The sequence below is a fragment of the Mauremys mutica genome, chromosome 2, assembly GCF_020497125.1.
Source record: "Mauremys mutica isolate MM-2020 ecotype Southern chromosome 2, ASM2049712v1, whole genome shotgun sequence".
Lineage (NCBI taxonomy): Eukaryota > Metazoa > Chordata > Testudines > Geoemydidae > Mauremys > Mauremys mutica.
In genome coordinates this window covers 191,842,143-191,858,563 of record NC_059073.1, presented here as the reverse complement: position 1 = coordinate 191,858,563, position 16,421 = coordinate 191,842,143, and the positions used below count along the sequence as shown (strand labels likewise).

At 43.0% G+C, this 16,421-nt stretch overlaps 1 protein-coding gene across 1 annotated transcript in view; it reads left to right on the top strand.

Annotated features, from left to right (window-relative positions):
- The first annotated feature begins 281 nt into the window (after window positions 1-281).
- The window catches only part of ABCA13 (ATP binding cassette subfamily A member 13), a 282,083-nt gene continuing 265,943 nt past the window's right edge, over window positions 282-16,421 (top strand). The window contains exons 1-2 of the mRNA XM_045007417.1: window positions 282-356; window positions 12,637-12,730. Of these exons, the coding sequence (XP_044863352.1) occupies window positions 288-356; window positions 12,637-12,730 (163 nt within the window). The 5' untranslated portion in view covers window positions 282-287. The remainder of the gene's footprint in view (window positions 357-12,636; window positions 12,731-16,421) is intronic.

Sequence of the window (16,421 nt, the reverse complement as noted above, 5' to 3'; positions counted from 1 at the left end):
CTGTTTCTGGAATGCAAAAGCAAGTGCACACTAAAACACCCTGAAGGCATTTATATAAAACCATCCGCTTGCTGTTCATCACATTGAGCAGCAAGTAGAAAGATGAGATTCCTCGGTGAACACAGAACAAAAGACAGAAACAATAATCAAATCCTTTCTTTCTAAGCAGACACACCTCTTGCACCTTTTCTATGTGCTGGAATTAACTAGTTCCTGGTCAGGTGACTAAGAGTTAAAGGTCTTTAAATACCCACTCTTTAAGTGGCTGGGGAAAAAGACACAGCAGTATGGGGCGTTCTGTTCACCAGTTCAAGGCGCTGTTCTGGAAGAATTGGCTCTGCCGGCTTAGACAACCGGTAAGTTTTTGCAAATGCTTAACACAGGGATTTTTTTTCTCCCCTGCATTTCTGTGGAAGTGAGTGTGTCTGTTATTTCAACTCTTCCCTTTGCCTCAGAGAATAATAAGGATCAGCTGGCTGAAAATGGTTCATGTTGTGCCTCTGAGCTCCTGATTATTTAAAATAGGAGTAGAGCAGAACCTTGCATTTTAACACTGAAATAGCTGAAAAATTAACACTTTCCAATGTGCAAATTCTAAAGGAAAGTGCTTAAATGCTTTTGAGGAGACACATTGGATCATTGGGCAGTACTGGTGCTTGCGACACTCCTGGGGATGAAAATTACTTGTCCTTCAGTTTCAAAGTGCACATTGACAATGAGAGAACACTGTTGCAACTGAGATCAGAATGTAGCCTACAAAGGGTTTATAACAAGATGTGGGGCAGAAGAGTGCAAATATTAGCTACAAATATTTTTCCTCCTTTTCCTCTCAATAAGCTCTGATTGATCTGATTGAACTAAAATAAGCAGAGAAGGCTGGCTGTTACCCTGAAAAGATACAGAAAATCAAAATAATGCTCAGTTGAAGAGAGGAAATGCTTTTCTTTGCCCCACCATGACTGACGTGCGACTGTCATTTTTCAAAGGTGGTAAAAGAAGGACTCTTCCTGTGATGTTAGAATTTTGTATTAAAAAATAGTGTCACTATAATTGATGGTTTGTCATTGTTTCCCTTGTCAGTGCTGATTTGGGGATTCACAATGATGCATGTTGGCTGTTTTAAATAGGATCAGCCTGATAAATCAACATACTGCTTTTCATCTCAGAAAATGTTAATGTAAATATGATCAGCAATCTTTGATTTAGAAAGAGACGGTCCCTCCATCCCCTTAAAAATCTTGGGATTACAACTGATTTTTTTTCTTTGTGAAGGAACTTTCAACTTTATTGATAATTTCTTCCTTGACTTGCTCTCTTCTCCAAATGTTGTGACTCTGTTCTGGGTCTCCCTTCTTTAACCACTGCCTCCTTTGGTAGCTTTTTATCCTACCAACTTCCCCTCCTTGTTGGTATACTGCCCTCTGCTCATTCCTATCCTCTCACTTTTTCTATAGGGGATTTCCTCCACCTCAATGATGTCAGCTAATATTTCTATGCAGATAACTCTTAAAACTACCTCTATATCGCTGGCTTCTTCACTTTTGCTCTTCAGATGCTATCTGGTAATCTGGTAGCAGTCCTCAATGGGCCAAATTCATTTTGGGTATAACTCCACTGAAGTGACTACAATTATACCAGGGCTAGATTTGTCAGATAGGTCCAAAACAGATTGTCTCAATTTTCTTTCCAAGCCCTCTTCTCTCACTAAGGGGATTTATCACTCATGATTTCTCATCTCCCAACATCACTACCACATCAGATATTTAAATATCTTGGCTCTGAGCACAATATAAAAACATATGCAATTGGGTGTCATCTTCAACTTCTCTCTGTTCGTTTCCCTCACGTCCAGAATCTCCTAAATCTTGTAGTGTCTTCCTCCATAATATTATTAATATCCATCCTTTCTACTGAGCTGCTTGTCTTTGTCTTCATCATCTTTCCATATGTGCTGTGACATGATTTTTTTGATGCAATATGATCATGTCTCCATGCCATATCTTGATGGCATAAAATCACGATGTGAAACAAACTCTCAAAAAGAGCAACCCTTGCATGCAGTTCATTCATCACTTCCAAATCCAGGTGTAGTGTTTGGTTGTGTACCATGTAAGTCTTGCACATATTTAAATACACACAATAAGGTTTACCCAAGCACAGAGAGTAAAGTAGAAATTTTGCTTAGATACCTCAGAAGAGTGTTGTAAGGTTCAGTTTAATTAATGTATGTAAATATTCTTTTCCACATAGATCCTTATACTGCACTCATTACTATAGAATCTGAGATCCTCAAATGGAAAACCTTAGGAAAGTGCAAAGAAGAAATTAGCATTCCAACTAATACTGACTGTTAGAATAATAGTTTTTTAGAATTATCAGTAGTTTCATGTTACTTTTAAGTCTTCTAGTGCCAGTAGAGTTCCTGGGTTGGTAGAGGGCAGCTGTAAAAATAATACAAATATATTGTATGACTACCAGCTTCCATGCCATACTGTGAAATAATCAGACATTCAGACAAAATATGAACAATCTAATTTCATTGAGAGTTCAGTATAAATTAGACACTAAAATACTAGTCCTGTGCATTCTACTGGGAGTCTACCATATTTCCTGGCAAAAAACAATTGGTTTGGGGATATTTAATCTCTTTAGAGCCCTCTTACTATGGTTTATAGCCAAAGGGAGACCTATTAAATTTCTGCCCATGTTTTTCATGCTATTGCATTTGCTTGTTATTTATCTTGGGTTCAAAGGACATAGTGCAGGGGCTCTCCAAACGTGTGTGTGAGTATGTGAATTCTTTCTCTGGAAGATGGGAGATACAGTTCCAGTGCAACCGCTATTACAGCTCATAGGCTTCAGTAGAATCTGGACCTTTGGAGCTCTCTCTCTACATGGTTTTAGGCCAGTGGATTGATAAAGTCATGTATCCAGTAGCCCCATGACCTCCCATCCCCTCAGTCAAATCCAGAGCTTAAAGTGCGACAGATCGAAAGGAGTCACAGACCCACAAATAAAATTTCTACCACTTCAGCGAGGTCACTGAGGGGGCACATCACAGCCCTGCCTGGGGAAAACCTTTCTGATCTGGAGCTTTCCCTACTTCCCAGGGCAGAGCAACCACTCAGGGCTGCTGCAAGATGCAGGCAGAGCTCTTCACTCCCATACCTGCTCAGGAGCCGAAGCTGTTCTCCTCCCGCTTCTGCTCCTGTGAGGGAGCAGAATGAGCCCAGCAGCTCAGGGCAGCTCTGCTCCTTCCTTCCCTTCCCTTCCCAAAACACCTGGCCTGGAAAGAGGGAGGCGGACCCTTCTGCAGCCTCTCCTCCCAGGCCTGGAAGCTGCAGGAGAAGCTGCAGAAAGAATTACCATGGATCACTGCTCTGCACTATGTATAGGGCAGGGTTGCGCAGTCCCTCCTGCTGTCCTCTCTGCATTCTCTGTCCCATACACTAAGGGCTTGGCTACACTTGAAAGTTGCAGCGCTGGGAGTTACAGCGCTGGTCGTGCAGCTGTGCAGGGCCAGCGCTGGTGTGTGGCCACACTCACAGCTACCAGCGCTGGTGTGTGGCCACATTTGCAGCATTTACAGCGCTGTTGGGAGTGCTGCATTATGGGCAGCTATCCCAGCATTCAAGTGGCAACAACGTGCTTTTCAAAAGAGGGGGGTGGAGGGTGGTGTACTGTGACAGGGAGCGGGGAAGATAGAGAGAGTGGATTTTTGGAGCCAACACTGTGTGTTAGCTTCCTGGATTTAAAAATCACAAAATGTTCGTGAGCCCTTAGTCTTAACTCTTAATTGCAAACAGCCTGCCTCCAACATGGACTCCCCGCTGTTTTACTCACTCCCTGTGGTGTACTGTGACAGGGAGCGGGGAAGATAGAGAGAGTGGATTTTTGGAGCCAACACTGTGTGTTAGCTTCCCTGGATTGAAAAATCACAAAATGTTCGCGAACCCTTAGTCTTAATTGCAAACAGCCTGCATCCAAGGCTGTTTCTCTGTCAAGCAAACTGCTTGCCTCTCATTTGATCGTTCACTGCCAGGTACAGATAGCTCCTGTTTGCTGTGATCAGTGTTTGTTTTTTAGATAAGCAGCTCCGATCGGAGTTCACAACAAAACAAAGAGAGGCTGCATAACAAAACAAAGAGAGTAATTTAGTTAAAAGCATTCTGGGATATCTCCTTATTCCCTGGAGGCCAATAAAAGCGCTGGTGTGTGTCCACACTTGATGAGCAGCGCTGGATCACCAGCGCTGCAATCGCTACACCCCAACCTGGCCAGGTGTACAGCCAGCGCTGCAGCCAGGGAGTTGCAGCGCTGGATGTGCCTTGCAGGTGTGGACGGTTACTAATTGCAGCACTGGAAAGCCTCTACCAGCGCTGCAACTTGCAAGTGTAGCCAAGCCCTAAGGGTACCACTACACAATAAGCCCTACTGCAGCACAGCTTCAGCCCTGCACTTATGCCGCTGAAGTGCTATAGTGTAGACACTTGCTACAGGAATGTAAGGAATTTTTTCATCGATGTAGTAAATCTACCCCCCTTGAGAGGCAGTAGCTAGGCCCATGGAAGAATCCTTCCATTGACCTAGCGGTGTCTACAAAGGGACTTAGGCCTGTATAATTTTAGGGGCTTAGGTCAATGTGAGTTCTTCTTGCCGCTGAGTAACGTTCACCTAAGTTTTAGGTGTAGATCAGGCCTGAGACTGGCAATTTCTGTATGTGTACGGCATGCCACACCCACAAGTAGTGGCAGAATTTGGTCCAATATATGTAAATCACTGAATCCCATTGAGCCCAGATGTCAGTGAATTTATGAATGGTGCTGTAACATAATCTGTGTTTGCTGAAGAGTCTTGTAATTGAATAAAGTTCAAAAATGAATTTGTGCAGTGCCGTATTTTAGCCTGCATGTCACCAAAATACATAAGGAGGCTCTCCATTAGGAAACTTTAAAAATTATGGAAACTTAAAGACAGCAAATCTCACCAAAACACATCAGCTTAAAATTTTGCTTTGGAAAGGAGTTGCAAGTGATGCCAACTTGTTCAAGAACCCTGAGTGGAAATCCTGGGGCCTACTGAAGTCAATGTCAGTGTCCCTAGCCTCTTTTTATATGAGGCTGGGAATGGGTGACAGGGGATGGATCACTTGATGATTACCTGCTCTGTTCATTTCCTCTGGAGCACCTGTCTTTGGCCACTGTTGGAAGATAGGATACTGGGCTAGATGGACCGTTGGTCTGACGCAATATGGCCGTTCTTATGTTCAATGGCAGTTTTGCTATTGATGTCGGGATTTCTCCCTCCTCCTCGCAAAAACTCAGCTCTTTATATATTTTACTGGTTTTGGTAGTACCCATCACTATGACAGAGAGGGCTTTAACTGCAAAGAATAAGAATTTTTTGTAAAATATTACTGCCAATATGAAAGACTAAGAAGAAGCCAAAATCAGTTAATTAAATGAAATAAATTAGCTGTCTTGGCCCCGTTGACTTCAATGGGCTTTGGATCAGGCCATGTATCGTGCCCCAAAGGAATTGAGAGCAGGGTTTTGATGGGCTACCAGGAAGAATGAATTCCAGAGGTTAAGAGCCTTCAGCTGAGAAAGCCCTGCCACTTCTTAGCTATCCTAAATATGGGTTACTCTGGCATTTAATACAGCAAATTTTCAATACATGGTATAGTCTAATAAAACCAGAGATGATTGAAGGAAGAGAGTGCCAGTATTTTGCACGTTTCTTTATCTATCTGGGTAAACTAATGTTAAACTTTGGGGTCAAAAGCCTCTCTAAGTGTGGCATATAAGAATAAACAGCATTCTGAATTGCTGGGAAATGTGGTTCTCCCTTGTCTTTGTCAGAGGACAATTTAACTTAATATAATTCATGGCTTTCTATTGTTGCGAAAGAATAGAATTGATCTGTATAATTTCCTTAAAACCATTACTATAAAGGACAAGGGAAGCTCACGGTATTCATGATATGCTATACCTCAGTTTTAGTAATAGAATATTGTGATTTTTTTAAGGTCACTTATCTTCTCCCCCAATGGGTTTCAATCACATTTGTTCTTTCCTTTCAAAGTGGCCTTTATGATGGTGATAAGCTCTTATTTCTATCCCATTGTGCCCGCTAATGCAAACACATATTTCTCACCAAGACACTTAATCCCCTGTGGTTTCCACTTGAAATTTCTTCCTTGTGGGTGGAATCCTGGCCCCATTGAAGTCAATGGCAAAATTCCTGTTGACTTCTATGGGCCAGGATTTCACCCCATATAATGAAATGTACACACAGGACCAGATCCTTGGGACTGGCCCTTATGGGCTTAATGCAGCTTGGGTATGAGTGGGCATGAAGATTAGTTTCAACCACTTTCACACCTCCCAAATCCAGTGGCTGCTGGGGGCTAGGTTGGTCCTCAGGCATAACTTAGAGTCTCAGGACTGCTCCAAGTTGTAATGGGAACCACCAGGCATCCTGTGGTGGGGGCTGAGAGATAGAGTTCCCTGGAATTGGCTACAGCAGCTCCATACTATCTAGGTATTCCTTTATACCTGTTTTTTGGCCAGGTGTCTGTCACCGGAACAATACAAAGCGTGCGAACTGGGCTGAGACTCTGGTGCACAGGGCTCGCTGCCATGAATTCACATTTGGTGCAGCTGACTTTGTAGCTACCAAGCCCAACAGGCTTTTTAATTATTTGTGTGCATATGTAGCACAGGTGGTGACAAGACAAGAAGACAAAGAGAATCACTGCACCTAGGAACTTACTCTCGAAAGATGGATCAGGGTGAGCCAGAGGATAGGGAAACTGAACTAGGAGTTACGGACTTGAATTCTTTTCCTGGCTCTCCTACAGGCTAAAGGTGTGATCTTGGTGAAGTTACTTAATCCTAGCTGCGCCCTGGTTTTCCCAACTATAAAATGGGGCTAATAATAATGAATATCCCCTTTGTGAACCTCTTTGAGATGTGTGGCTAAAACCATGATGTAAATTCCAAGTATTATTTTTAATTATTGTCATTATGAATTACATGGATGGCCCAACAAGAAGAGATAACAGCTGAGTATATTTTGGGAGTCCATTATGAACAGTGATTTTTAATATAGTAGAGCCTAGAGCCCCATCCAATCTTGGAGCCCCATCATGCTAGGTGCAGTGCATACATATAGTAAGAGATAGTTCCTGCCTCAAAGACTTTAAATCTAAATGGACAAAAAGTGGGTGGGAGATAGGGAGTAGCATTATCCCATTTTACAGATGAGGAACTGTGACACAGAAAGTAACTTGCCCAAAATCATATAGGAATTCTATGGCAGAGATGCTGCAGCTCCCGTGGCGTGGTTCCCGGCCATTGGGAAGTGAAAAGCCGGCGTTTGGGGTGGGGGCAGTGTGCAGAGCCCCCTGGCTGCCCCTATGTGTAGGAGGTGGAGAAGAGACACGCCACTGCTTCTGGGAGCCGCGTGGAGCCATGGCATGGCAGGCCGATCGGACTTTTAACGGCCCTGTTCAGCAGTGCTGACCAAAGATGCCAGTGTCCCTTTTTGATAGGGCATTCCAATTGAAAACCAGACACCTGGCAACCCTAGCCTATGCCTTTAATTACAACACTAATGTTCTTTCCCACCTCATCCAATATGACAGTTGTTTAGGGTCCAGTTCTGTTAACCTTACTCATGCTGAATAGTATCCTAATCTACCCCACCATTTTCATATTGATTTAAGAGAGTGAGACATCACCACTCACGTGTGTAGAAAGCATACAGAAAAGAGGAGTGCACATGACTAAAGCAAATCCATTTTCACATTTTAGCAAATGCTCACATACTTATACTCTATTCAAACGTCTCCTTTGTCTAACGTAAACATTGAACAGACATCTTTTAACCTAGGGAAACTACAAAATGTCAGGATGGCGTGCATTTCCTTTTACAAAGATTTCAAAGACCATGGCCAATATTTGTCCTCTGCATTCTATAGTCAGTCCACTTCTTTTCCTGTTTAATCACCAACTCGACCCTTGTTCTCTGTTGTTTTGACCTTATAGCGGCTCCTATTTCTCCCCCTAGTCTGAGGTGTAGAAGGGCACATCTAAAAATAAAATGGCTAGAAAAGCCCCAAAAGCAGTGCAACAAGGGAGTTTAGCTATAACAGCAACGAACAGGGTATGATTCTCTGTGAAGAAGGACTGTGGATTCTAGCTGATCTGTCAAGATCAGTGGGTACTGTGATCTTAAGCCTGGTCTACACTAGAAAATTGGGTCGATTTAACTATGTCAGTCATGTGTGTTAAAAATCCATGCCCCTAAGCAGCATAGTTTAGCTGTCCTAAGTTCCTGTGTAGACAGTGCTAGGTTGACAGAAAAATTCTTCCATTGACCTAGCTACCACCTCTCGGGTAAATGGATTACCTATTCCAATCAGAGAATCCCTCCCGTTGGCATAGGTAGTGTCTACATAGAAACACTACAGCAGCACAGCTGTGCTGCTGTAGTGTTTTAAGTGTAGACAAATCCTGAGTCCGCCAGTTCCACAGGTGGTTGAAAGGTGGATGGGTGGATAATAGAGAGGGATAAATAAACCGTCTGCTTAGACAGAATGATCAGGTAAAAACATTGCAAGCCTAAACACACAAACAGTTCTAAGTCTCCCCATATGTGTGAGAAGCTCACAGGAGGGACAATCTGGCTCATTGCATTTGATTTACTCATACAAATGGAGCTTGCTCAATTGGAGGAATTTCACTTCTTTTAACTTCCATCAGGGCATTACTTCTGTGGGTCATGCCCAGGACATCTCTTTCCCACATACAAGATAAAGTTGTTGGCCAGTCAAGTGGCCTTTAAAAACAATCACTTTTCATAATCACTGTATCGTGAACATCCAAGCTCATTGGTTGACTAACAATAGCATGAACAAATGACACAAAGTTAAAAACAAATCTTATGGGATACTGGGTTAATTCTGGTTGATATTTATTTCCAGAAATTTTTTGTCATGAGGCTTTCCACTATCAAATACATCATGCTGCCCCTGATATTCCAGTTTGTATCAGATGTAGTCATCTGTCTCTTATATCACTATGCCAAAGCCAATTATGCCCTATTTATAATTTTGTACTTTGTAATTTTATTGCATACAAATAGCTATATTAAAAACATTAAGGTTGCAAAGTCAAGCACTCAAAAGTTAGGAAATACCAGAATTAAGATTGCACGTGCACTATGTCTCCGTCTTTAATGACATGTTTTTGTACTATTTTATCCACACGAGCCTTGACTTACTCAGTGTACAGGATGCCCAGCCAGTCCCAGACTCCCCTCCAGTCTCAGTTTTCTCTCTCCCAGTTGGCTTCCAGTCCCCCCCATCACCTCATTTTCTTTCCTAGCTCCCAGTCCTCCTGTGCAGACATCTCAGTCTCCCCCACATCCCCATTCTGGCTACAAGTCCCAGTTTCTCTTCTCCATCCTACAGGTCTCCAATCACAGCCTCCACATACCCCCAGGCTCCTTTGCCCGAATCTACACCCTTTTCCATCTGCCCCTAGGTTCAGTGGTTCTCCATTCTGCATTTGAGTCAGGAGGCTTCCTTCTTCCTGCTGCCTGGGATCCAGCATGGGCACCATGGAGAGCACAGGAAGCAGACTCCCTCTCCTCTCAATTCTGGTGCCCAGCCCCACTGTGGCTTCTTGCAGCTGGACAATAACTGCAGGGAAAGTTCTGCTCAACCCTTATACCCTTGGCTGGAACATGCCCAGTGCAGATGGAATCTTCAGAGGAGCATTTAGCTGCCAAACTCCAACAAATCTGGATGTAGCATTTGAGAACTGAGATTTTTGAAAGTCTCATAACTTAGCCAAATTTAGGTGGATTTTCACAGGGGTGGCAAAAGGCACATTCCTGATACAAAGACCATTCCCCTGCCAAATTTCAGGTTCCTGCTCCAAAACATGGGAGAGTTACCACCTCGGAAAGAAAACAAACATTTTAACAGGGGCAAAACAACATTGTTCTTAGAAGCGTCTGAACTGCTTTAGCTGAAACTTTCCAAAATAATTCAGCCTGAAACAGACACCCAACATAGGAAATCTCAGACCAAGCAGTTAAAAGTTTTGCAAAGTTATAAGCAACTGAAAACAGGGTATTTTCATCAGAAATGTTGGACAACCTTAAATATAGGCAGTAATACCATCTCTACCCATTGTCATAGTGGAGGATCTCATGTGTTCTATAGTTGTCCAATAGATATTACCGAAGAGATCTCTAACACAATTCAGTGATCCCTTATCTCATGTATTTCTATAAAGTTTTTTTTTCTAAATCTCTGTTTAAGACCACTTGTGTGCTGAGTAGAGTACAGTAACTCCTCACTTAAAGTTACCCTGGTTAACGTTGTTTTGTTGTTACATTGCTGATCAATTAGGGAACATGCTCATTTAAAGTGGTGCAGTGCTCCCTTCTAACATCATTTGGCAGCCGCCTGCTTTGTCCGCTGCTTGCAGGAAGAGTAGCCCATTGCAACTAGCTAGTGGGGGCTTGTAACCAGGGTGGACTGGCAGCCCCTCTATCAATCAGCTCCCCGCTCCCGTAAGTTCCCTGTGCAGCAGCAGCCGCCCAGCAGGCTATCAATTGCCGGCAGTTCAGCTGTCCCTCCCCACCACTGCCATGTGCTGCTCCTGCCCTCTGCCTTGGAGTTGCTCCCAGAGACTCCTGCTTGCTGTGCAGGAGGGATGGGGGGGTGCTAATGTCAGGGTGTCCCCCTCCCTCCTGCTCCTGCACCCCACTTACCCATTCTCCATATAGAGCAGGGAGGGTACACTGATGATGAGAGACATAGAGAGCTTGGCGCAGCAGCTGCTGTCTCAACTTCCTGATCCACTTAAAAAGACAATGCACTTAAGAGTGGGTCAGCTTACTTAAAGGGGCAGTGTGCATCTCTCTCCCACACACAAGGTGTGTGTCTGTCTCTGTCTTCCATGCTGTCTCCCCTCCCTTGTGTTCGTGCTGCCTTGTGTGAGAGGCTACATTAACAACAATGTGTTAACCTTTGAGGGCTCAGCCGAATGCTAGTTCATCATTTAGCAGCAAGGCATTCCCTGGGTAATATCCCTCCCTCTTCCACCCTCTGACTCCATCACCTCAACCAAGCTTCACAATCATCATAGCTGTGAACAGTATTAAATTGTTTGTTTAAAATGTATATTGTGTGTGTGTATATATATATATAATATGTAGTTTTTTGTCTGGTGAAAAAAAGTTCCCTGGAACCTAACCCCCCCATTTACATTAATTCTTATGGGGAAATCGGATTTGCTTAACATCGTTTCACTTAACGTCACATTTTTTCAGGAACATAACTACAATGTTAAGCAAGGAGTTACTGTATATAAATTAGAAACTGAATATTTTGATTTTGAATCGCTGTTGGTTAAAGGCTTATAGTAGATTAAACTATATATACTTTGAGTTAATCAACTTCTATGAGTATTTGAAATCTTAAAATGAGCAGGTGAGCTGCTCTGGTTACAATATCTCACTGTTCAGTGTCTTAAATCATAGCTTAGAAGATATTCTCTCAATTATATTATTTATTAGAGTTGGTTGAAATTTTTCAAATGTTTAAATCTCAAAGAAGGGGAAAATTTGAAAACAAAAATTTAATCCCACCCCTTTGATCAGTTGTATTACTTACATATTTGAGGGTTTATCAGAGAAAGTGTACTTTTGATCTATATTTGTATGCCAGACAGTATAGCATGGGAGAGGATGATGGCATCAAAAGTGTCCTAAAGCACTTCTTTTCCTCTTGTCATTGTAGATCAATCTTGTTTCCAGTGTGGCTAGGCTTATTTTAGTGTAGAAATGGCTGGATTCGCTTTCAGAACACTATTATTGCCAGAATCCAGGCTTGCTCTGCAGGAATCAAAGACCACCCACTCTTATTTTTCTTAGGTTGTCTTTGTAACAATTTGATCTTTTGGAATAGCTTCCCTGATATGGACAGATGATGTAAGTACTGTATCTAGCATTTAAGCTACTAGAGGGAGTAGCCTCAGAAATCCTCAGGTTCAATGTAATGATCTTGTCAGGCTTTCATGTTCTGTAATTTTTTTATTCTTCTGTTTTAACATTTATTGTGATTCTGCCCTATATAACTGCTTCTGAAGCACTACTTTGTTACTGAAAACCTTGCATATGGGGATCCTAATGCTCTTTACAAAGCTGGCTGGTTGATATGATCCCCATTTTGCAGCTGGAGCAACTGAGGCATGAAGATGACTTGCTTTCATCTATCCTAAACTACTTTTCTAGATTTTGGAGAACAGTGTGCCTGTTTCATTCTATTAGTTATTTTGTATAGGTGTAAAAGAAAAGATTCATGAAAATACTGTAAATAACAAGACGATGGCCTTTACTCGCAAGCTCTGAAATCAGTGTTCTTTGCTCCATAATAAAAAGATGTGTTTCTACTTAGAAGTAAGTTTTAAACAAAACAGAATCTGGCTTAATAGTTTCTTTTGTATGGCATCTCTACTGGAATATTAATTTTGTGGTCCGTGTAATAATGTATATTTGTATGGTGCAGTTCAATATCTACAATGCTGATATTATTGTTTTGGGTTTACTCTTCAGGTGCTGTCTCTGTCTGAAGTACTCTGGCCATGCATCCTGTTCCTAATTCTGGCTGCAATTCGCATCCAGCAACCTTCAAAACACAAGGAAAACTGTATGTTTCATGTTTAATCTTCATGTTTTGCACATCTGTAGACAATATTCTAAAGAGGGCTTCATAATAAGGAAATATCAGTAGATTAAACCATGAGGGCCTGAATCAAAGCCCATTGACTTCATTGGGATTTGGATCAGGCCCTACATTAGTTTTGTCTTGTGTCCTATAAAATTATAATATTGAGTCCCCCTGCAATCTATAGTTCTTTCTGCTTCACTCTTTTCAAGCATTATCTTACCTAAAACAGTGTGGTAGATGTTACTATGCTATGTTTTATTTAGTTGCTGCAGTTCTATAGGATTTGGGCATGGCCTTATTTTATAACCTGTATAAATGGCATCTTGGGTTCAACCCACACATTCTCAACTTCCTAGAAGAGTGATGTAGTACAATGTCTTTTAAAACAAGGAATAGAACAGGGATCGGCAGCCTTTGGCACATGGCCTGTCAGGGAAATCTGCTGGCGGGCCGGGACAGTTTGTTTACCTGCAGCATCCACAGGTTTGGCCAATCGCAGCTCCCACTGGCTGCGGTTCGCAGTTCCAGGTCAATGGGGGCTGCGGGAAGCTGTGTGGGCCAAGGGATGTGCTGGCTGCCACTTCCCGCAGCCCCCATTGGCCTGGAATGGCGAACCATGGCCAGTGGGAGCTGCGATCGGTCGAACCTACGGATGCTGCCAGTAAACAAACCGTCCCAACCCGCCAGCAGATTTCCCTGATAGGCTGCATGCCAAAGGTTGCTGATCCCTTGAATAGAAGATACAACAAAAGAAACAATGAAAATCAGTCACACCATTGTAAATGATCCGGTATTTAAGACTGACGTGTAAAACCTATTTCCTTGTAAAAGGCTTATGAGACCTGAAACCATGGATATCTTTCTTTATGCTTGTTTATTAATTAACCACACACAGCTTTGAGCTATATAAAAAACCTTTAGATTTAGTGGCGTTAATTAAGCCTGGTGTCAGAAGCAGTATTCCAAATGCTGCATCGTGACATGTCTGGCCTCTTGGTATTTATCTAGTGTCGATATAACACCCAGTCTCTCTGTCTAATTCATCATTCTATTGAATGGAACATACTCCTATAAATTGGAATAGTGACTTTTACCAGTAACTTTGTTTTCACAATTCTCCAGATAGAAACTGATACTGTTAAGTAATGCTTCATTCTTTGGAGATGACTGAGACTCATGGTGCATGTTCAATCAGTTTTAACTTTGATAGTTGCATTTGTAATTTGATAATGTACATTCATAGAATGACATTAACCCTGAAGGATTTCAGTGTGTGGCAGTATATATAGAAGGATCATTCATTCATGAAGTTCTTACATGTCTCTAAAGAACCTAGCACGCAGTTCTATTAATAAGGAGATAGGAAGTGAAGAATATCTTCTCCAAACTATGGGGGCATTTAAGAAAACTAAACATAATTACACAAGTTGGCATGTTACTGGGACAATTTTGTGAAAAGTGCCTTGGGATATTATAATGCCCATGAATGGGAAGCGTCTACACCTCCTCTGCTTTGCTTGTTAGAACTGATGTTTGTATGTATAAAAGAGAACACAACTATTTTTTTTTTTGGGAAGAAATCTTTGTGGACCAAATTTTGCTGTCAGTTACACTTTTGGAAATTAATGGTAACGCCCCACTGAATTCAATGGAGTAACTGAATTTTCACTAGCGTAGCTGAGGGCAGAATTTTGTTCTGCTGTCTACAGAGTATGCTACTTTGGTAAGCTTGCAGGATCAGGGCCAATATTACAGTCTCAGTAAAATTTAGAAACTGTCAAACCTATTTAAGATGGGTGTTGGTCATACAGAACTAGAACTAGGTCTTATGTTTGTATGAAGCAGGCTAATACACTTTCTGGGGAGCTATGCAGTGGCATCTCTATGTTGCTTAACTGGTAGTGCAATTTCTAGTGATATATGTCTCAAAAATAATGATATTTCAGTTCCAACAAAACTAGCTTGGTTTTTCTTCAGGTACTATGGAATATTTGAATATACAGTTTCTCCAGTTCTTCCACTTCTGTTGTGAACATTCAATAGGAGTGTTATGTCCAGCCCTAATTCAGCTTGGGTAACTCATTGTAGCTATTTCTCCAGCAATTCAATTACATGAAATACTCTCCATTTCCTGCCCAAAGGTTCCTACATAGCTCTGGCTGTCAAACTGGGGCCTTACATGGGAGGAATGGACAGGTTTCGCAGTTATTCACTAGAGTCTCGGCTTTATTTAAAAACAAACAAACAAACAAACAAAGAAAAAACACCCTTCAAAATGTGAACCAAAGTGTAACTAGTGCAGCAGTGTCTGCATGAGTTTGCAGAAAGTCTGAAACAATAGCTCTGAAGGACAAACTGCCCCATTCATTTCAATGAGTAATAGCTCAAATGCCAGTGATGATACATTAAATGTCAACATTGTTAATTATTTCACTGCTCATTACATCATGGAAGGAAGCAAAGGACATATTTTATTAGGAAGACTTGCACAGTCTACTCTAAATAGCCGGTCATTTTGGGTAGGCCAAAAACAAACACACAGTGAGGTTGCAGAAGAGTGACTGGTTTCATTTTCCTAAAGGGGAGCTCAGCTTTCAAAAGTTTGGATAACACTGTTGCACAGTGTTGCTCTGTGCTGTTAAACTGTTGTCATACTGAACTCCAGCAGTGCCTACGTTTCAGTGCTGGGTGAATCATTTATAAATGGAATGCATGGTGGTGCAGTATAAAGGTTTTATCAAGAGATTGCAATAGCTGCATTTCTCACAAAGTGTTGTCAGGGCCGCCCAGAGGGGGGGGCAAGAGGGGCAATTTGCCCCAGGCCCTGGGCCCCACAGGGGCCCCCACGAGAGTTTTTCGGGGCCCCTGGAGCAGGGTCCTTCACTCGCTCCGGGGGGCCCGGAAAACTCTTGCGGGGCCGGGCCCAGGAGCTTCTTCCGCTCCCGGTCTTCGCCGGCGGGGGGTCCTTCCGCTCCGGGGTGGAAGGACCCCCCACCGGCGAATTACCACCAAAACGGGACCCGCCGCCGAAGTTCAGCTCAGTCTTTGGCAGTAATTCGGCAGCGGGGGGCCCTTCCGTTCAGGGACCCGCCGCCCAAGTGCCCCGAAGACCCGCGGTGGGGGCTCCCCGCCGCCGAATTACTGCCGAAGACCGGGCTGCACTTCAGCGGCGGGTCCCGCTTTGGCGGTAATTCGGCAGCGGGGAGGGCCCCGCCATGGGTCTTCGGGGCACTTCGGCGGCGGGTCCTGGAACGGAAGGGCCCCCCGCCACCGAAGACCCCAGACCCCCGGAATCCTCTGGGCGGCCCTGAGTGTTGTGGTAAGTAGAGCTGTGTGGAGAAAGATAATTCCATTTCATGGATGATTTCAATATTTCAAAATTTGGTTTTATTCCAATTAGGAACAAAACCCACCATTTAAAAAAAATCTGAGAAAGGAAATGGAGTTCTGACTCCAGGCAATCCACTTGGCGGGCTGCTCCATGGCTCTGGCCCTTGAAAGCCCTGAGTTCCCATCTTTGGGGTAGTCCACATGACTGGCTTTCCCACAGCCATGGACCCTCAAACACCTGGGATCCCTAGCCCTGGGGCAGTCTGCATGGTGGGCTACCCTGGAGCCACATACCTTGGAAGGCTCGACTGCCGAGGACCTGAGCAGATGAGCTGGCAGG